The following is a 22385-nucleotide window of genomic DNA, read 5'->3' as shown; positions in this document are numbered from 1 at the left end:
GAATTGAGAGAAAATAAATATTTAATAGACACTTAATTTAAAAGATATTTTATTCATTATTTTAATTTTTATATATTTAATATAATTAATTATATTGTATAAAATTATGAAGCCTAAAGCAAAGATTTTGACGACTTTATGTTAAAGCCGGTCCTGTTTAATAATAACCCTTAATTAATTAAGTCCATGTGATTGATTTATTCAAATTATGGGAAAGAAACAAACACAAACACAAACAATAATATTGTTTATAATTAAGACAAATTTTTAATGTTTCGTACATTTAAACTCATAATAACATTTAGTTTATTCAGACTGATTTAATATTTTTTTTCAAATTCTTTAACATTTCTTGCTAATTAAATATATGAGATTATGCTAATAAAATCTGTTTCAATGTCAAGAAGAAAAGAGTATCAAAAACTTTAGTTCTCCATATATATATATAAAGGCATTATAGTCAAATAATTAACACCTAGATTCTTTACAACTGTGTTGGATTTATGAAAATCTTCAACGAAAATAAAATTGAATATATTAATTAAATAGTAAAATCCTTTTTTGTCAGTAATGTTCAATTCGATATATTCTTAGCTCTCTATTTTTATTTTCTAAAATTTCAAACATAACATAAACAAAATATTTAATTATACAAGTTGAAAATGTTATCTCATCTTGATATCTTGTCACCAATAACTTTTATTTTCTGTAACAAAAAAACAAAGCCATAATGATTTAAAAGTTTCTTGATTATTTAAAAAAAGTTTAAATAAGTCATTATTTTTTAATTATATTTAATTAAATTTTTATATTTTTATTTTAAATCAAATAATAATAGATTAATGGTAAGTAATCAAAATATCATTTGTTATTTTTTTATGTTACATGGTATTTATATAAATAGTGAAAAATATCATCTAATTATATAATTATATCACATTAATATGTCACTTTATCATCTACTATGACATATTATTATATCATGTTAAAATTATGTAATATAAAATGATGTAACTTTTTTTTTTTACTGATAATAGCTTGTTGATTTAAAATAAAAATATAAAGATTTAATTAAATATAATAAAAAAATAATATTTTATTTTATTTTTTAAAATAATTTTAAAACTTTTTAAAATATTAAAAAAAAAAGAAACAATAACTTTAACTTTATTATATTATATTATATTATATAATATATCTCGGTGCGTCACTAATCAATGCACCGTCATTTTGTGGCAAGAACATCCATAATCAAAAACAATGGCAAATTTTCCATTTTTCAAAATGATGGTGCATTATTTAACATCATCATCCATATTCAATTACAAATTAGCGAATGGCTAGAATCATGATGCTTCATCCACAATTCATATTTATATTTGTATGATTTATTCCTTAAAGTCAAAACTTGCATTTTTGAGTATATAACAATGAAGGCTCTAAGAGCAAAAGCAGGTCCAAATATGAAGCTAAAGCACTCAAGTAGCACAAATGGGCCCAAAAAAGCCTTGAATTGGGTCAAGTGTGGACTACTCTTGAACCTTCTAAAATGCTAAAACAAGCTGAGTATGTCCAACTCTTCTGGAGTGGGAAAAGGGATTTCCAAGATCAAAGAGGGAAAAGGAGTTCATGAGGTAGAGAAGTGCAAGCAGGATAAGGAAGATGCAAACCCTGCTTCAACCCTGTAAGTCTTTTCCGTTTCTCAACTCTTTAACTCAGTACTTTGCTTTTAATGGTGCTCCCAAATGCCAATGTTCTGTTAGAACAACTCCATCTTCTTATTCCTTTACCACTACTGGGACACCGGGAGCTTTGTCTTTTTCGAAGATTACGTTTTTGAGAAGTACCCGGATTGTATTTTGCTCTCAAAATGATACCTTTGATGAATTCTCAAGTACTCAATTGCCTGAAAGCCTGGAAAATGATAGTAGAATTCGAGAGAATGAGGAGCTTGAACTCCTTAATAAGCCTAGTCCTGTACCCCTGAATAATGGGCTTGCGGCGGATGTTGATAAAGAGTCTGAAAAACCCGATAAAGATGAGGCTTTGGAGCCTTTCTTGAAATTCTTTAGGCCTGGCGAATCATTAGAAGTAGAAGAGGGAGGAGGTGAATTTGGAGTTTCTAAGGAGAAAAGTAATGAATTCAAGAAGGTTGGTGTTGAATACTATGAGCCAAAACCTGGTGACTTAGTGGTTGGTGTTGTTGTTTCTGGTAATGAGAATAAGCTTGATGTTAATGTTGGGGCTGACATGTTGGGTACGATGTTGACAAAAGAGGTGCTGCCCTTGTATGATAAAGAGATGGAATATTTGTCGTGTGATTTGAAAACTAATGCTGAGGAGTTTATGAGTTATGGGAAGATGGGAATTGTTAAGGATGATGATGCAATGAGTGGGGGACCTGTGCCTGGAAGGCCAGTGGTTGAAACCGGAACCGTGCTGTTTGCTGAGGTTCTTGGAAGGACACTTAGTGGTAGGCCGCTGCTCTCAACTAGACGACTCTTCAGGAGGATTGCTTGGCATCGAGTGAGGCAGGTTCTTTTCTCACTTTTTTCTTTTCTTTCTACTAAATTTGGTGACTTTCATGTTTACACTTTTGACTTGCTTGATGATTTCCTAGTTGCTTGTGGGAACATGTTCATTCCTTTATTTTTAATTGTTGAAGGGAAATTTTAAGATGATAATTATAATTCTTACATATATTTATATCAGGATCTCTTGTCAATTTTTCTTTTTGTTCTTTCAACTTCTTAACCTCACAAGATTAGCATTCAGATAATCTTAAGCTCTCCAATTGTTGATATTAACTAATTACTTTATCTAAATTTTGGACAGATAAAACAACTCAATGAACCTATAGAGGTCAAATTTACAGAATGGAATACAGGTGGCCTGCTGACAAGAATTGAGGTTTGTGTCTCTAATTTCTGTTATATACATCTGAATGTGTATCAATGTGCAACACTTTTCAGTCATGGTCTTGCAGGGTTTGCGAGCTTTCCTTCCAAAAGCTGAGTTGATGAAGAGAGTGAACAACTTTTCTGAGTTGAAAGAATATGTAAGTTTCTTGTCATGGAAATTCAGTTATTGACTTCTGTTTCTGTTTTGTGTAATGCCCCACCTTCATGCATTGAATGGCCTAACTCAGTAAAAAGGCATTTCTGAAGTGTAAAACCATCTATCGATGTACCTTGTGACTACTCTGTCTAGATTTAATAGGTGAAAGCCCATTATAGTTGAACTTTATGCATTTAGGTAGTGCTTCTGATTATGGAATACATCATCCTTGAAATTTTCTTGGTATGCACTCTATTAGGAGTTCTGGGGAATTATGTCATGGCAGGAGTATTTTTCTTTGTGAAAATGAGGATGTTTCAAGGCCATATGCATGTTTATTGTTGGTCGAGGGGTCTAGGCAACTAAATCTTTCAAGTTTTGGTGCTGGAATGTTGGTGTAGCAACTTCTCAGACCATGATTTTGTTATATTTAAAAATAAAAGAAATTTTGCATATATCACAAAATGACTCTGAATGCATAACCAATGGTTTGGTCCATATTATTTATCAAATGGCTTTTCTTCTCTTAGCCCCTTTATAAGGTTAATTTTAGCTTCCTTCCCCTTAGCTCCCATGATAAGAGGAAAATCCACCTAGTTATGTAAGTGGCATTCCTAAATTAATGTTCTGTCCAATATTTGTAGGGAACGGTTTGAATCAATTAGGTATGTGATCAATGAACAACTTCATTAGAAATTGAAGAATTAGAAACACAAAACAAATTTCAAGTTTGGATTTTCAGCATTTAAATACTGCTGAAATAAAAGCATGTATTTGTAAAAGTAGTAGTAGTAAGAAGAATAAGAGAAGCGTGATGGTGGTAAGAAGGAAATAATTACACAATTGAATATAGTTCTGTTCTATCTACATATCCTTCTTTTCTTTCACTGATTCTATGTTTTGAAAGACATTTTTTGGTTCATTTATGTTGCAGGTGGGCCTCAGAATGTATGTGAAGATTACTCGAATAAATGAGGCTAACAATGACTTAATACTGAGTGAGAGGGAAGCTTGGGTTAGTCACTACGGCCTCTCCCTTTCTCATTCTTTCTATTTAAGATTTCATTGGGTTTCTATCACTATAGTTTAAAATTTAGGTGCCTGCTGATGTTACTGTAAAATGTTGCAGGAAATGCTGCACCTTCGAGATGGAACACTTTTAGAAGGAATTGTTGTGAAAATTTTACCATATGGAGCTCAAGTAAGAATAGGGGATTCCAATAGGAGGTGAGTACAAAACTACTATTTTATGGTTTTCATCCAGTATCAAGTTTAATACAAATATCTATGATTTTTTCCATTATTACTTTATCACCTAAAGGTAAATTCATCAACATCATAAAATGTAATGAAAAGATAGTCTGAGAGCTTTCTGATAATTTTTTTGATTAAAGATCTGTTCTTTGAAGAAGATAAAAGAAAGGGGCAGGTGGACAAGATTTAAAAGATAATGGAAATTGGGAGGCAGCGAGCAGGGGCAGAGGGATGTTAAACAGTGAATGGATAAAATTAAATGAATGTTTAGAGTTCCTACATATTTTGAACATTCACTTTAGATTTTGTTAAACATGATGGTTGTTTGAGGGTGAGAGAAAATGACTGGAGCAGAAAAGATTGAGGAAATGCAGCATTGAATCATTTTTGATTAACTTTATGGTGCTCACTTCATCTCCAATTGCAAATATAGAAGTGGCTTTTGTTACATATAATTTAGCTAAATAAGTTAAGGCTGAGAGGCACACTGCAAAGGCTTAGTGAAAATTTTGTTCTCTCAAATATATATACAAGGGTGTTTTAGAAGAAGAAAATTGGTGCAAAGAAAAAGTTTTCTCTATGTATTCCATATTGCCCAAACTACATGCACACTGTTTTTAGAGGTAAAGGCGTTAGGCTGAGGCGTTTTGTCGTACTGAGGCAATGCATTGGCCCCAAAGCATTGAGCATAAGTCTGATGAGCATTATTGAACACTATCCAAAAACTAGTAAGCATTTGATAAATAATGTTTGAAGTTAACAAGAAATTTTTTTAACACTTCTTTTATGATGTAAATGCTAAATGGTAAACTATGCAATTTTACACATTGTTTCTCAAAGGAGAACTAATTCAAGCAAATCTTAACATGAAATAAGGCCCAACAATTCTAAGTCATATTTCACCCATATCCATGTAATAAATAAAATTTTACTGGCTTATTATAATGCATTTTTTTGTTCATTTTTATATTTTGACAATTTTAAATTATTTCCTATTTAGTCCAGAACCATCGTTCACTTTCCCTGTGAGTTGTCTTGTACTCACATAGTGCCACAAGAATTTTCTTCCACTATTAGCCCCTTTTGCAGTCACATGTGATGCTCAACTCACTGAGTAATCTGCAGCTTCTCCTACTCCCTCTTGTTTTTTGCTCCATCTTCTTTTTATATCACTCTGTCTTCTATAGTGTTGCCTCCTCTCTTGCTTGTTTCTTTGAAGATGTTTTTTACAACCTGATACTCACCACCTTGTTAGTCATAGTTCTATAGTATATTTGAAAGCCTCTTTTTTTTTTTTTAATAATAAAGAAGCCTCCATCTCATTTGACTCTGAATGAGCACTTTCTTTTGCCTTTCTAGTTGATATGGCTCTCGATTTACGTGAGTTGTGTGTGCATATTTATTTGGTTCATTTGAAGTTCTAAGCATTTTTCTTTTGCCATGGTCATAATTATGCTGAATTTTCTACTTGTGCAGTGGGTTGCTCCATATCTCAAATATGAGTAAAACACGTATTACTTCTGTTGCTGAATTGCTTAAAGAGGGGGAGAAGATCAAGGTTCTGGTTGTGAAGTCACTCTTTCCTGACAAAATATCTCTCAGGTAATTAGGACTGTTTAGAGATCTTTGCTATTCCAAGTGTTTCTGACACCATTCTAATTTTTAAATTTATTTCTCTTCAGGAGTAATCTTAACTATAACAGTTTCTTTTCTTTGACACTTTATCTGAAGCAATTGTAAGGATTTGTAAAATTCCTTGGACATGATGGAAAATTACATTGGAAGTGGCACCAGTGCATGCACAAACAAATGCATATGCACTTACAATGGCTTATGACCAAGTTTTATATACTGTTATAAGTGCAGAAAAGAAGAGAAATAAAATGTTCTGGCCATCTCTTGCTATAAGTAGACATCATCAATTATTCTAAGTAGATTTCTATGCTTGCTGGAAAATATTTCCTGTTAAATCTCTCAATTGAAGGTGCTGTAGTTTTTTGATTGTTAATGTCTTTACCATCACTTGCCTCTCCTATGCACCAGAAGTGTAGAATCACTTACTTCCAGCTTATGAAAATGTTGTTTGATGTTTGGAAATTTGAGCAGGTTAAAGAAGGTATGAGAAAGCAGTATACTTGACATGCATATGTAACTTTTATCTGCCAATAAGTCTATAGACAATAATGTAATTTTGCTCATCCATCTTGCAGTACTGCCGACCTTGAAAGTGAGCCTGGCCTATTCATATCAAACAAAGAGGTATAGATTTATGATCTTTTCCATGAGGAATGTCTAGTATGGTTTAAGTTTGTCACAATAGTTGATAATTTTATGTTATCACAGAGAGTATTTTCTGAGGCCGAAGAGACGGCAAAGAAGTATAGGCAAAATCTACCTGCTGTTTCTGCACCACGTAATGTAGAACCTCCTCCTACTGATGCTTTACCTTTTGACGATGAAGAAAGTCTGTTTGTAAATTGGAACTGGTTCAAATTTGAAAGAGAAGATGAATCAAGTTGAGTTGTAAGGTTGCAGTGCCAGAATATGAACTGTAAAATGGAAGACTTGAGACTCAGTGGCGCACCCCTTGTAAAATCTGCATAATGACCTTCATTGCATGGAAGAAAGGTGATCTTTGGCCGTTCTGTTGTAACCCGAGGAATCTTCTTCAGCCTGTATTCTAGTTCAGATAACCAATACATAATCCAGTTGAAAGGAAGTTGAAGTACAAGTATACACAGATGATTGTTGCGTCAACATGATCTCCATTGTTCAATTGTTGTGCACAAATTTGTATTGTAACTTTTTTTTTGTAGTAGCAATAGTAAATTCTTGTAAGCTGTAGCATTTTCAGGGGTTTTTTTTTTTTTTGACTGATGCCATTGGCCAAAAGCGAGAAAGGAACAAATTTGTAGTTTCAAAATTAAATCTAATTTAGTTTCTCATTTAGAATTTAATTTACTTGCATTACAAGTGCCTCTCCAACTTGGATGATTAAAGAAAATGTGTTTTTTTAAATAAGTGCTTGCTTGACCAAAAGCTCGAGAAGAAGGAAATAAATAGGCAAACTTGCATAATCATGGGTATACTGACGTCATATGTTGGCTTTTACATCTATGGGGTTAAAAAAAAAGGCATATAAGCAGGGAAAACCAGCTAACAAGTTTGCCTATGGGCATTGGCTGTGGAAACTAGAACACACCAGCAAATCAGTTCGTGCCAACATAATTGTAGGGCAAAATAATGCCCCTAGTAGCTCTCTGGGTAGCCACTAATTCAGCAAACCTTGATTGGGTTGGGGGTGTCTAGGGCCATTTTCTATAGCTGTTGCCCCTAACATTGCAGACTGCTGGTAAATTTCTACCAAGAAGTTGTTTGGGCTTAATTGGCCTCACATTAGTAGGAAAACCCTTTCATCTAGCTCGGCTGTAGCTGTAAACTTAAGGTCTGCTTTTTACTCTATTAGTAAATCATTTGCCTTCAAGTGTGCCAGCACACATCATCATTAAGGACAGAGAAAAAGAGTATAAAATTTGCATGCATTTCTATGCACCAATAAATGGGTTTTCATTAATTATTTATTTTATTTCGAAAAAAGTCCACACACAAACCGGGATTTCAGAAATTTGTCTTTTGACACTCAGCAGCGTTAGCCTAAAGAGTTATCTTGAGTCTCAAAGAGTGGAGAAGGAAGCTGCGCCCCCATTTTTGAGAGGCACCCTCTTTTTGTCTTCTTCATGTTTTCTTCTCATACTTAACGTGTCTTTGCTTTTATATACATCAAACCCTACTGTTGATTAACATGCCCTAATTAGATTAGGGTTTGGGGCTCCATGAATTTAAAGACAAAAAGAACCTGAAAAAATGGCACTCTTTTATTCTCAGTTTTATCTTCTTGCACATGTATAGGTTTTGTTGTTTCATTTATGGGTTCCATTGCAATTCTATTTGTATAATTCATTTAAACATATTTTGTTTTTCGACCACCCTCACATACATTTATGATTGTTGGTATCAATTATGTTCTTTATATTGATAATTAATAAAATATTTATCGAGATTGAATAACTACATATATATTAGATATTTTGAAAAATTATTGTATTATACATCAATGGTTTTAATTTTCATAAACGGACAATGTCTATGTGATATATCATTCATATTAAAAAAAAATTACAATGTATATTGTGTTATTAAAATATGAAGATATTAATGGATATATGTCAACACTGAGCAACATCAATGTTGATATTGCTAGGTTATAGGTATTTATTTTAGAAGATACATAAAATTTAAAAGAAAAAGACAAAAGTTATGAACAGCTTCTGCCACTAAAATGCCAATATTAGGGGCCAAGTTCTTGGCACAAGAAGCAACAAAGAAGAGGTAATGTTTGTGCTCGAAGGCACAGAAATGAGTCAATGATGATAAAATTGGGACTGTATTCTATATATATATATATATATATATATATTTCATAAGTAGAGTTAAAATATTTATTTATTATAATTGATTTTATAATTATTTTAAATATATCTGAATAGAATATATGACATGGTGTTGAATGGGTTTCCAGAGACAAGATAATTTTGCATTAAATTAATGAAGAAACAAACAACAAGTTATAAGATTGCAGGCTCCCTATGTGCAGACCTAAGTCCATGTTGGCAGGCTTAAGTTTAAGTCCAACTCTTTTGTATCTTAGTGGACTGACTGCCATGTTTCTGCATATTATTATAATCATAAAATTCATTGCCATCATTTTGATAAAAAGAAATATGTTATCATTACCATTGCACAAGGACCTGCTTTTTCTACTTCTTCAATGGATTAAGCTTAAGGGCAGAGAGAGGCAATAAAATAACATACTATTTTAATTGCGTACTTGAATATATCTTTAAGATTAAGCAAGATTAATTAAAGTTATTGAACTCAAGTTTTAGCTTTAAAAAAATGTTAAAAAGTTTGAAAAAAAAATAAACATAATACTTCAAAACAAACATAATACTTAAAAAATAATTTTGAACTATTTAGGAACATTCAACCAAGTTTTTATGTTTTTACTATATTCAATTAAACTCTTATATTTTTATTTTAAATCAAATAAATTTTTAATTGATTAATTATTTTTATTAATTAAAATATTATTTATTATTTTATATCACGTAATATTGATATGATGTATTAATATATTATAATAAATAATAACATAATATTTTAATATAGTATGATGACATATTTATATTTTTAATTAATAATAATTAATTAACTATTAATCACAAAGATCTATTTAATCCAAAATAAAATTATAAAGACTTAATTAAATGAAATAAAAGAGCTTATTTAATTTTTATTAAATAATTTAGGAAGTTTTTCAAATATTATGTCATAAAAATTTTGAGTATTCTAAATATGAGATATTGATCGTTTAATTGTGGAAATTTTATATTATTTACAAACTGATATAATTTTCATCTCTCTCCTCACAATGAATTCAGATCATTCTACAACATCCCTTATTAACAATTTTGATAAAAAAAATTAAATATTAAAAATGTTAAATAAATAAGGTGTTTAAGAAGTTAACAAGAAATGTAGCGGCGCATTAACATATAATTAATTTTGAAGTTTGTTTAATAATAGTAAGGGATCTTGCAGCCTCAATGGGGAACTGGCTGGACCAATATACAAAGTACAAATATTATAATCATAGATTATACGAATATAATAATTATTTTAATTTATAACTTATCACTCGAATCTTATGACTTTACGTACCACAAATTAAAATACATATATATATATATATATATATTTTATCTAATCCTCATTGTTGGCAAGCTATATACATATGTATATCTTTGGCTAATTAGCTAAGTAAGAAATTTTTGGATACCAACATGCATCGATAATGGTCCGTCAACTTCAAGCAATATAAAGCCTGGATGGAAGTGGAAAACAAAAATTATAATATTTGTTTATTATTATTTTTAATTTATTAATTTTAATTATCTCTTATTATTTATATTAGTAAAATTTATCTTATTTGCTAAATATGTAAGAATTCTAATTGTATTGAATGATTTTTATTGAAAATATATTTTTCTTACTTTTAATAATATTGTATAATTTATAGATTACAAATTTTAATTCTATATAATTAAAGCATTAATTTTCTTGTATATATAATTATCAGTCAATTATATATTTTTTGTTTATAGAGAAACAACTTTATATTTTAAAAATAGTTGTATTATATATATAAGTATTATTTAAAAATAAATAAAAAATAAATATTCATGTACATTCACGTGACAATAAATAGTAGTTTATAGAAAAAAAAAACTAGTAAAATGAAATTCAAATTTGATCAAAAACATATTGTTTAGGTGATGACTTGTTATTATTATTATTATTATATGAAAATTCACTGAATTTTTTATCGTATAACACAAGTTAACAACTCAAATTTGGTGAAGCAATTGCTACTCTCTTTAAAAAGATCAATTGAGATTCAAAATTAGAATTTTCGCTTTTCATATTGTACTTCTCATATGTACCAAAAAAAAAAAAAACCACGTGTTAACTCTTTCTATATGATAAACCATATTTCTTTAGATTTGCAAGATTTAAATTAAAAGGGTTATTAACTTATTTGTTGAGTCTATTTGAATATTATTTTATTATGAGAATATTATTTTTTTCAGAAGTCAGCACAAACGTTTATAAGATTTTTTACAATCACTTATTTGTTCAATATGAAATTAAAATATTTTATTTTCTTTAAAGTAAAAATGATTTATAAAATTCTAACATCTAATTAATGTCAATTTTTGAGATTCAAATTCAAATTAAAAACCTTTAAATTTGAAAATGATAAGGATTCATGACGGATGAGGGGAGATGGGAGAAACCTAGGCAGGACAAGAGTGGCGTCCTTTTTATTTTTTATTTTTAAGTAGAAAAAGGATGAGTAATGAATGTGGTAATAGAGAGGAGGTGAGGGTTATGAATTGGGCTTGTGATGGGTATTCGAGCCCAATTATTAACTGTTTTGACTTCATGGACCCAAGAACAAGTACATAACTATGGCTTTGGTGTCAGGGATTTACAAAATTTGATTGAGCATCCAATACACAAAACAAAATTACAATAACTATAATTCCAAAAATACCCATGAAAGATTAACTTCATAAGGGTATAAAAGAGTCTTTACACACCAAGATGAACCTATTTGTTTGCTTAAAAAAAGGTTTATGACATTAATGTGGGGATAATGTCTTGTGCGGCTGAAATTGGGTTAGAAAACCCTAATAAAAACCTTAATTGAAACCAGTGCCCTTATTTATTCCTCTCTCTCATGTGACCCTTTTGCCCCACTCCCAAAACAAACCCACCATCCTTGCCTCGGTAATCAAATCATCCTCACCTTACTTAATTTCACCCCACAGTAAAAAATAAATAAATAAAACCCTTTATGTTTTTTTGCTCAAATTTCCCTTCTTAGGCCCTAGCCAGATTCTCCCAATAGAGTTTTCCTCTATTTGCACGCCAACCCTTTTTAATTACTTAATTAAACACTTTGTATAGTTTAAGTTTGAGAAAAAAGACATTGAAATTGGTTTGCTTGTTGTTAACCCTTTTGCCTTTCACATTCTCCTAGGCAGCTGCCTGCCTCTGCCTCACTCCTCTTGTCATCAAAGTCTTGTATTCCCAAGGCATTCTTTCTGCCCCAGGCTCTCCTCCATACCCAGGGATATATGGACCCTCAACACTGTTGATTCCCTCCCTCTCTTTTCCATATCACCTTCCCATTTTACCCTTTTTGAAAAAGTAGTAAAATTAATGGTTGGTGTTCATTTAGCTTCAACAATAAATGAATATGAAAAGCTAACATGGTAATTTAACAAAAGTGAGTTTGGCATTTGCACATTTTACCAAACATGCATTGCTGGCTAATATATTTCCAGTTCAGGGTAAGGCAACCATTGTACTGCTAATTACATTCTGCCAAATGCATAAAACTATGGGCATACAGCAGCTTATGTTAATGTAGGCTAACAGTAGCATTTTAGGTTCTACCACTAGATTCTGCCACTCTTCACCTGGTGGGGTCCAGGGTAATCACACGTGTACGGATAGGGATGAAGGAAACCAAGGATGCTTACAAATTTGGTCACCATTACGGCAATGAAGTGAACACTGCCCCCCAGTTAGAACATGGTAGCTTCATATAATAAGTACTGTTGAATTGAAATGTTTGGGGCAATACGGGCCAATGAAAATAGCTTGTGGCGCCCAAATCGCTGCAATAAAATAAGCATTGGAGTTTAAATGCCATAGGAAATGGAGTCTTTCAAAGTCTAAAACTCTAGCTGACAAGCAAGGCAACACAACACACTCATCCTTCAAAACCTTCAAAGCTAATTATCAGCTCCAGCCACCACCACTCTCTTTTTAACTGTCAACCCATCGCTGCCACCGCCTGCACCACCACTCAAGGTGCATGCCGTCGCAGACCTTGGCTTTAAAGCTGCTCACCAACCACCATCGCTGCCATCACCACCTGTCTTAGCTTTTCTTTGTCTTTGGTGCCACCACCTGGAGGAGGGGACCTCTCTTTTTTCTTCGTTGGTAATGTTTTCTTCACCATCAGTGCTTTGACTTGGTGTTCAATATAAGCTTGCAATAGAAGGTTATGGCACTTATCTTTTTCCTTGGTGTTCACATGCATGGTTTCATCACTAAATGTGTGTTCAACAGTTTGGTGTAAACTGTAAGCAAGCCTCACGTCCACAGGAGCCTCTCTCACATGCATGTTGTCTCCTCCTAGAAGTGGACTATCACTTATCACCATCACGTCCACCAAGACCAAGACACACTCACCAACCTCTCTTCTCTCAACCCCATTATTTCTTCGTTTTCACCCCCAAGCCATTTTCATAGCTCAAATGGCAAGGCCTAACCATTTTGCAAGGACCTATTTCTTGTTCTTTCTGTTCCTTCTAAGCATAGCCATGAGTAGAACACTTTTTGTCACCTCCCTTTCACCTGACGGAGAAGCACTCCTCTCTCTTTTAGCAGCTGCCGACCCATCTGCAAAAGCATCCTCATCAATTCTCTTCTCATGGAACCCCCAAAGCCAAACGCCATGTTCCTGGCAAGGCATAACATGTTCTCCACAAGACAGAGTTATCTCCCTCAATCTACCAAACACATTCCTTAATCTCTCTTCTCTACCGCCACAACTTTCCTCTCTTTCTTCCTTGCAACTTCTCAATCTCTCCTCCACCAATATTTCAGGAACAATCCCTCCGTCATTTGGTCAACTTACTCATCTTCGCCTTTTAGACCTCTCCTCTAACTCTCTCTCAGGTCCCATTCCTCAAGAGCTGGGCCAACTTTCTTTACTACAGTTTCTTTTCTTAAATTCAAATAAATTGGCTGGCAGAATTCCTCAACAACTAGCTAACCTCACTTCACTGCAAGTCCTTTGTCTACAAGACAATCTTCTTAACGGCTCAATACCATTTCAACTGGGTTCCCTGGTCTCTCTCCAACAGTTCAGAGTAGGAGGCAATCCTTATCTAACAGGAGAAATTCCTTCACAGTTAGGACTACTTGCCAATCTTACCACATTTGGCGCTGCGGCCACCGGGCTTTCTGGTGTGATACCACCGACATTTGGCAACTTGATCAACCTCCAAACACTTGCTCTTTATGATACTGAGGTATTTGGCTCAATACCACCTGAACTGGGGCTATGCTCAGAGTTGAGGAATCTGTATTTGCACATGAACAAGCTCACCGGTAATATTCCTCCTCAATTGGGTAAGCTGCAAAAGCTTACTAGCTTGCTTTTATGGGGTAATGCATTGTCAGGTTCTATCCCAGCTGAGCTTTCGAATTGTTCATCACTTGTTGTGCTTGATGCTTCTGCTAATGATCTTACTGGTGAAATACCTGGTGACATTGGAAAGCTAGTAGTTCTTGAGCAACTTCACTTGTCTGATAATTCGCTAACTGGGTTGATTCCTTGGCAGTTAAGTAACTGTTCGATTCTGACTGCTCTTCAACTTGACAAGAATCAATTATCCGGTGCAATCCCATGGCAGGTAGGTAACTTGAAATACTTGCAGAGTTTCTTTTTGTGGGGAAATTCAGTTTCTGGAACAATACCATCTTCTTTCGGGAACTGCACAGAACTTTACGCACTTGACCTTTCAAGGAACAAGCTTACTGGTTCAATACCAGAAGAAATTTTCAGTTTGAAGAAGTTGAGTAAGCTTCTGCTTCTGGGAAATTCTTTATCAGGAGGGTTGCCAAGAAGTATTGCAAATTGTCAGTCACTGGTGAGGTTAAGGCTTGGAGAAAACCAGCTTTCAGGGCAGATACCTAAGGAGATTGGCCAGCTGCAGAACCTAGTCTTCCTTGACTTATACATGAATCATTTCTCCGGTGGCCTTCCTCTTGAGATTGCCAACATCACAGTTCTTGAGCTATTGGATGTGCACAACAACTACATTACTGGAGAAATCCCATCTCAGCTTGGGGAGCTTGTGAATTTAGAGCAGCTTGATCTCAGTCGAAACAGCTTCACTGGAGAAATTCCACCAAGTTTTGGTAATTTTAGTTACTTGAACAAGCTCATTCTCAATAACAATTTACTAACAGGGTCTATCCCGAAATCCTTTCGAAATTTGCAGAAACTTACTCTGCTTGATTTAAGCTACAACAGTCTTTCTGGTGAAATTCCACCTGAAATTGGTTACGTGACAAGCTTAACAATCAGTTTGGACTTGAGCTCCAACTTGTTTACGGGTGAAATACCAGAATCAATGTCTAGTTTGACACAGTTACAGTCACTTGATCTGTCTCATAATATGCTACATGGGAGAATTAAGGTTTTAAGTTCCCTTGCTAGTCTTACTTCTTTGAATATCTCCTTCAATAATTTCTCAGGTCCTATTCCCGTAACACCTTTCTTTAGTACTCTGTCTTCCAATTCTTATCTTCAAAACCCGAATCTATGTGAATCTATTGATGGTTCTACTTGTTCCTCACGTCTAATTAGAAAGAGTGGATTAAGATCAACCAAAACTGTTGCTTTGATCTCTGTGATTCTGGCCTCAGTTATTATAGTTGTCCTTGCTTCATGGTTTCTAGTTACAAGAAATCATAGGTATATGGTAGAGAAATCTGCAGGAGCATCATCCTCTTCACCAGGGGCTGAAGATTTCTCTTATCCATGGACCTTCATTCCATTTCAGAAGCTCAATTTTACGATTGATAACATCTTGGACTGCCTTAAGGATGAGAATGTCATTGGAAAAGGTTGTTCAGGGGTTGTTTATAAAGCAGAAATGCCAAGTGGGGAGTTGATTGCCGTAAAAAAGCTCTGGAAAACTAAAAGAGATGAAGAACCTGCAGTGGACTCTTTTGCAGCAGAAATTCAGATTCTTGGACACATTCGGCACAGGAATATTGTCAAGCTCTTAGGTTATTGTTCCAATAAAAGTGTTAAGCTCCTTCTATACAACTACATACCCAATGGTAATCTGCAACAGCTTTTGCGGGGGAATAGAAACTTGGATTGGGAAACCAGGTACAAGATTGCTATTGGATCTGCTCAAGGTCTAGCTTACCTTCATCATGATTGTGTACCTGCAATTCTTCACAGAGACGTAAAGTGCAATAACATACTACTAGACTCCAAGTTTGAGGCTTACCTAGCAGATTTTGGTTTGGCAAAACTGATGAACTCTCCAAACTACCACCACGCAATGTCCAGAGTAGCTGGCTCCTATGGTTATATTGCCCCAGGCAAGCATTTCTAATTACAGAACTTATTCATTGCATTTCATTTTATCATAACTTCGTATGATTAGTTCGAGAAGTGCACTCATGCCTGTATGTTCAGACATAGTTCAAGAAACCTGTTTGACTATAATATTGTAAAACGGTCTTTAACTTGTTTGAGGTCTTTGATTTCATTTGTTATTATGTTGTGTGACATTTAGCTACCAACATATGCTAGTTATTTATTCTTATTCCCGTGCAAGTGTCCTCCGTTTCAAATCTGACAAATGCCCATTATCAATGCAGAATATGGTTATACAATGAACATAACTGAGAAGAGCGATGTCTACAGTTATGGAGTGGTTCTGCTGGAGATACTAAGTGGGCGTAGCGCAGTTGAATCTCAGGTGGGTGACGGAATGCACATTGTTGAGTGGGTGAAAAAGAAAATGGGTAACTTCGAACCAGCAGCATCAATTCTAGACACAAAGCTTCGAGGATTACCAGATCAAATGGTTCAAGAAATGCTTCAAACCCTTGGAATTGCAATGTTTTGTGTCAACTCTTCACCTGCAGAACGGCCAACCATGAAGGAAGTGGTGGCACTGCTAATGGAGGTGAAGAGCCCACCTGAAGAATGGGGAAAGACTTCTCAACCTCTAATAAAGCAGTCCTCAAATCAAAGTTAATTTTGTTCTTTTTACTCTCTTTTAAACTCCAAGAACATCATAGATTGCTTGTCTTTCCTATCGCAAGATAAACAAAGGAGTGGTGCCATTATGGGAAAGAAAGGATAGAGATATTGTTGGATTTGGGTGATGGTCTTGGGGTCTGTTGTACAGTTTTTAGAATCATCAACGTTGCTGATCTGCTCTCAGTGCCTCTCCCTTTTTGTTTTCTTTCATTTTGCTAATGGATCGTGTCACACTTAGCAAATCTTTCAGCCCAATCCTTGTATTCAGTTAGTTGCTGAATATCAGCTGCATTCCAGAGTGAATGGTGATTCACAGCCTTCCATTTGAACAATCCAACGCTTCAATTTTATATCCAATCCTTTGCAAGGTTCCCCAAATTTCTGCCCGAGTTTGAGCTTACTTGTCATTATAAAATCAAATTATAATAAGAACAAAGTAGACGATTTTAATCATCCATATACAGAAATAGTACATTTTACTTAATAGTACTGGCACAAAATGGGAACACTTTTACAACAAAAAATTTAAGAGTGAAGCATAACTTTGCAAATCTTAAGTTGAATCTCCAAGTAAATTAGATTCAAGTGATACTAATCTTGTGAGATAACGTAGATATAAGCTACGAACTGGGGAGGTAGAGACACAGAAAGTTCAATGATCAATCTTATGCACAGATGAATAGAAACCTCAAAACCTGCGACAAGTGATGTAGTTATTGATAGTTGATAACTCTATTATATAGAGTTATTTTGATACATTTTGAGAGCTTAAGTAGCTAGATCTTTGAGATTTTAGGTTTGGATTTTAGCGTTTTAGGTGTTTTTTTAATTTAAGATTGATTACTTGGTAAGTGACTAATTTAAGTTATTTTAGTTAAATTTTATGTTGTTTTATTTTAAATTATTTTAAGAGTAGTTATTGCTAATTTCTCTTATGACTTTTGTAGAAAATTGATGAAAAAGGCTCATTTAATGAAAGTCAGTGCAAGTATAGTGATGACTTCATTTGTATATGTTTCAGTATTTTGACTATATCTCTTTCTAAACAACTCCAAATGAGGTAATTCTTGGACCACTAGAATTATAAGAAAAAGGCTACAACCCTTATTTTTATCAATTCACCCATTTCTGATTGGATTATGGTCAAAATATTTGTTAAATTCGGGGCACTGAAGCAGTACGCAAGGATTGGATATGATGCGGTATTTGGGGCATATCTTTCAATCCAGGAGTCCAATTGATGTGATTCTTGATCCATTCAAAATTTCAGAGACAAGGCTAAAACTTTAATGTTTACCACTTTACCCAGTTCGAAACATGTCAAGGTGAAACTTACGTTTGAAATTGACAAACTGCCATAACACTGGGAGAACAGGGTTGCAACGTTGATGAAAGGAAGCAGACATACAAATTTTCAGAGAGCTCAACGTTGTAGCGCCGCAGTGTTAGGTGACTTTCCAAAAATAAAAGAAGTTGACGGGATTTTGAAAATTAGGTTATTTGGAGCCTATTTAAAGGATTTTTTTCAGAGATTTTGAGGAAGAGGCAGCAAGCAATTATTATGGAGATTGGAAGCCAAGAACAAAGCAAGAAAATAAGAGAATTAGAGAGAGAATCAAGATCACAAAGCTCTAATTATTAGTTTTCTTTCTTACCTTTGTGTTTTTCTTATTTTCTTTGACTTGGATTCATGACTAAATTTATTTGGATGTTGTCTTTGTTAGATATTATGAACTAAATTATTTTTCTAGGATTGCAATTGAACTCATATGTAATCTAAATTTTTAATATCTTTCTTGCTTATTTTCAATAGGATTTGAATTGTTTATTCTAATTTGTTCTTAATGCTTTTAACTGCTTGGTCACCAATTAAATTAATTTAAGAACTTAAACAAACTTGGAAAAGGGAGTTTAGTGCAGATTAAAATTGGGATAGCATATAAACATATTATTTGATTTGCGTATAAGATAGGGATATACCTATAGGTCATATGTAGCCAGATTAGAGTCCGAATTTAATGAATTTATTTTAATTTCAATTCACATAGGGATATCATGTTTTGGTTAAAATAGATATTTTTAGAAAATGAGTCGAGAGACCCTTATAAATAATTTAGGACTCTAGGTTAGCAATTCAACAGATTAAAATAAGTTAAGAAAGAGAGGTAAGATTTAAATAAAGTGTGAGGGATATTGTAATCCTAGGCTTGTTTGATTTGTTGTTTGCCCAATTATCTTGTTGCTTTAATTTTTAATTAAATTAGTTTTAGTTACGTAATTTTTAGTTCAATTAGAATTTAGATTTTAATTATTTAAATAAAACTAAATTGTTCTAATTTCAATACTTAGTAAAATTTTAGATCAATTTTCTGCGGGATCAATACTTTGCTTGCTAATATCCTATTTATTCGATAGGTATACTTGTATAGTGAAATTTTAACTGACAATAGCCTTTAATATTAAAGTGATTTAAAAAGAAAAAAAAAAAGGGAAGGGCACTGTGATGCATGCAAGTATTGAAATTAGGCCTTCAGATGAATAGAAATCTAGTAGAGGGTAGAAGGGAGGACGAGAAAGGAAAGCCTTCAACAGCATGCACGTATTGGGAGTAGGCCCTGTGATGCAGCTGAAAAGCAGACAGCCAGAAACAGGCCATGCTTCCCTCCCTCTATCCCACATGCCTAAGCAGACAAATAGATTTGTCCCTCCCCCCTCTGGTAATCTTAGTCTTCACTTTGGTCCATCACTCTTTATAAATTTTTAGTGCTTTTTTGGTCCAAATGGAAGATCTCTGCTAATAAGCGACCTAATAATCAGCTCATTACAACGTCCCCACAAGCCTCCTCTCTGCTCTTCCTTTCTCTTTTACATTCCCTTTCTAATAAAAAAACAAAGCGCTCAACAGTTGTTGTTCTGTCTGGACTAAGCCTGACACTGACAATACAATATGTGAGGATCTATGATGAGTTCAACAGCCTCTTTTCTTTTCCTTTGTGTTGAGGTCGATTGAGATTTGATGACCATTTTCAATGAAAAGTCCAAAAGAGCGATGGAAGGCTGGTCCCTACCACATGGGAAACCAAGGCCTGTTGGCAACAACAAACCTTCCCTTCATGATCTCATCCAACCATTGTCTTTTTCCAGTCTTCTTCAGTCAATTTCTTGTTCAAGATATGTCGGGTTTTGCAGCTTTCGGTACAAGGATCAAAACGTGCGGCTATTGCCGATATGCGTACTCAGGACCATCCATGTTGGTAACAGTTACCTAGCAGCCTTTTCCTTTTATCGACTCAAGTCATGAAAGCCTTATCGATACGCCCCCGCTTTCCAATTTTCCCCCATCATGGGCTTTCATCCCCACTCATTTCCAGCAAACCAACATGGTTTTGGAACAGCATTTGGTATTTGTTATCACAAATAGAAGGAACCAACACTTGGTACCCGGAAAGACTTGAAACAAATCTCCTTTCCCCCACGTTCTCTCAGCAATCAAACGCTTTATTCTCTTTATTGTGGTATTCTGCTTGAATTAGTTGTTTCAATGTGCATGTTCAGATAAACCTACAGGATTTGTTGGCAAAACATGATTTGAGCATGCAGACTATCAAATTTGCGAAAAATAAAAGCAAATTATTGGCTATTGACTGAAGCTTCAGAGATGTATGTGGTTTGGCAGAATTAAACAAATGCAAGGCATGTGCAGCGACAGACCCTGGCCTCTAATCAATTGGAATATCAATCCTAATCACTCCTAAATGTAGACCAAGATCACTTTCATGAGCTTGTAAAGGCTCCAAGTCAAGCCCTAGTGATGATTAATTTCTATTATCAACCAAAGACAGCCAGAGATCAATGAAAGCAAATGCATCTTCACAACACAAGACTGATATCAACTTTTGTTACTGGCTTACTACCAGTTGGGAGTTATAACACGTTCTACCTTGTTATAAGCCATGCTGATTTCCACCCAGACATTACTTTGAAAAGCTGAGTGAAGAACAGGAGACAAAATCAGCAGTAGGGGTACAAAAGATCGTAGACAGATGTTGTACCCCTGAATAAAACTAGTAGGAGAATCTTGTCACGGAGTAATTCAAATAAAGAATGATGAGAGACCCTTTACCACAAATTATTAAACCAATAACAAAACTTAGGAACAAAGATTTTAACAAGGACTGCATGAAAGAAATACAAGGGGAATGGTACAAGAAGTCCACAGTAGACTTATACACTAGCTATCTGAGGTCAACTAAGAAATCTGTATCATAAACTTCTATGAATTGACAACAAATCCTGCGTCAAAGGTGCCAGGGGAAACGCAGACACAGTACAAGGCTGATGCCAAGAGCCTTGTTATCACAGTGAGGACTCCTACCTGAAGAGCCTTGTAATCACCAGTCTCCTCTCTCATCCTCTGGACCCTCCCTTTCCAGTTATTGTCTCAGATCATCTTCTGAAACAAAGACACATCCTCGAAGCCAGTCTGATTCCTCAAATATCTTTTGATTCAATTGAGAAAGAGGTTCTACCAAAGTGAAATTGTTTAAAACGTTTTTTATTACAAAGTGTTGTGTTTTTTACTTTTTGAAAGGTATGATTTCATTTCAAGTGGAAGAAGGTCGGCATTCAGCAGACAAGATTATGTGTCCACAGACTATAGGCCTAGAACCGTCGTCTCTGATGAACACAAAAGATCAGCATCTGGTAGTTGTCACCACCTTGAGACTCAGTTATATAATTACAAAAAAATAATCTCCTCCTGTAACCCAACCCCTCAACTCACATCCAAACAGGTCGACAGACACAAGATCCCTTCGATCAAAAAGATTTTCACTCAGCACTTACTCTTGGCCACCCTCTCGGCGGTTGGGAGAGAAGGAAACAGCATACCATCCTAGGTGACCCATGAACCATCCAAAGATCATCTCCGTCCGCTAATCGAAAAACCGCCTGCTCTCTTTTGCTTCACTTGACCCTTCGTTGTCAACTCCTTGCCATTTGTTATCCTCATTTTTTTGCAAAACATGACCTTGAGAGCTGGCCAATCATAAGAAAGAGTTCCACGCATCCATCCACTCACAATATTTGCTTTGGGCAACCAGAGTTGGTTCCCAAGGTGACCATCCATGTTGGAACAACAGGAACCATAAACAAGCGAAGAAAACCAGCAGCATCACAAAGAAAGAAAAACACGACAGACTTCCAAGGCTCAAAACGCCAAAAGATGGAGACAAAATAGAAAACTAGTAGAAAGATTTTCCAGCGGTCAGAACCACAATCGGCAGAAACCAAAAGAGAGATGAAAGCAAAGCATCAGATAGCCTCCACAATAAAAAGACGCCAGCTGCTCTCTGATTTCTAAGCTCAACGCCATCATCAATCACGCCCTCTTTCAACTTCGCAGCAAACCTCCAACCTCCTCCAAGAGGACCCAAACCTCATACTTTGCCCACATCAGATGCCTAAAGTCTCACCCACCTCCACTATTCTCAATCCCTCTCTCCCTTACAACGTGGTTAGCCGCCTATCAGGGAATGATCAAAGTTTCTCGAGTGAATTGAACCATTCATTGTGGCAT

At 34.6% G+C, this 22385-nt stretch overlaps 2 protein-coding genes across 4 annotated transcripts; both read left to right on the top strand.

Moving 5' to 3' along the window:
- The first annotated feature begins 1579 nt into the window (after positions 1–1579).
- Positions 1580–7268, top strand: PDE338 (Nucleic acid-binding proteins superfamily). Of its 3 annotated transcripts, XR_002445176.2 has the most exons (9): positions 1580–2535; positions 2836–2910; positions 2987–3058; positions 3992–4072; positions 4187–4284; positions 5788–5913; positions 6355–6427; positions 6522–6570; positions 6655–6736. XR_002445176.2 is itself a non-coding variant. In XM_021428616.1 (8 exons), the coding sequence occupies exons 1-8, from the start codon at positions 1663–1665 to the stop codon at positions 6829–6831; spliced, it is 1551 nt and encodes a 516-aa protein (XP_021284291.1). In that variant the 5' UTR covers positions 1580–1662; the 3' UTR covers positions 6832–7268. The 3 variants fall into 3 exon arrangements, 2 of the variants coding, with proteins under 2 accessions (XP_021284291.1, XP_089639735.1); XM_021428616.1 differs by lacking the exon at positions 6355–6427 and having other exon boundaries at positions 6655–7268; XM_089783609.1 differs by lacking the exons at positions 6355–6427; positions 6522–6570; positions 6655–6736 and having other exon boundaries at positions 5788–5917.
- A 5819-nt stretch (positions 7269–13087) lies between these two features.
- Positions 13088–17098, top strand: LOC110416972 (Leucine-rich receptor-like protein kinase family protein). Its single transcript, XM_021429130.1, has 2 exons — positions 13088–16137; positions 16420–17098. The coding sequence occupies exons 1-2, from the start codon at positions 13131–13133 to the stop codon at positions 16800–16802; spliced, it is 3390 nt and encodes a 1129-aa protein (XP_021284805.1). The 5' UTR covers positions 13088–13130; the 3' UTR covers positions 16803–17098.
- Positions 17099–22385: the final 5287 nt, after the last annotated feature.

This window comes from Theobroma umbraticum, unplaced genomic scaffold, assembly GCF_002168275.2.
Source record: "Theobroma umbraticum cultivar Fairchild unplaced genomic scaffold, ASM216827v3 scaffold_51.0, whole genome shotgun sequence".
In the NCBI taxonomy this organism is placed as follows: Eukaryota; Viridiplantae; Streptophyta; class Magnoliopsida; order Malvales; family Malvaceae; genus Theobroma; species Theobroma umbraticum.
This window is presented reverse-complemented; position numbering and strand designations above follow the sequence as displayed.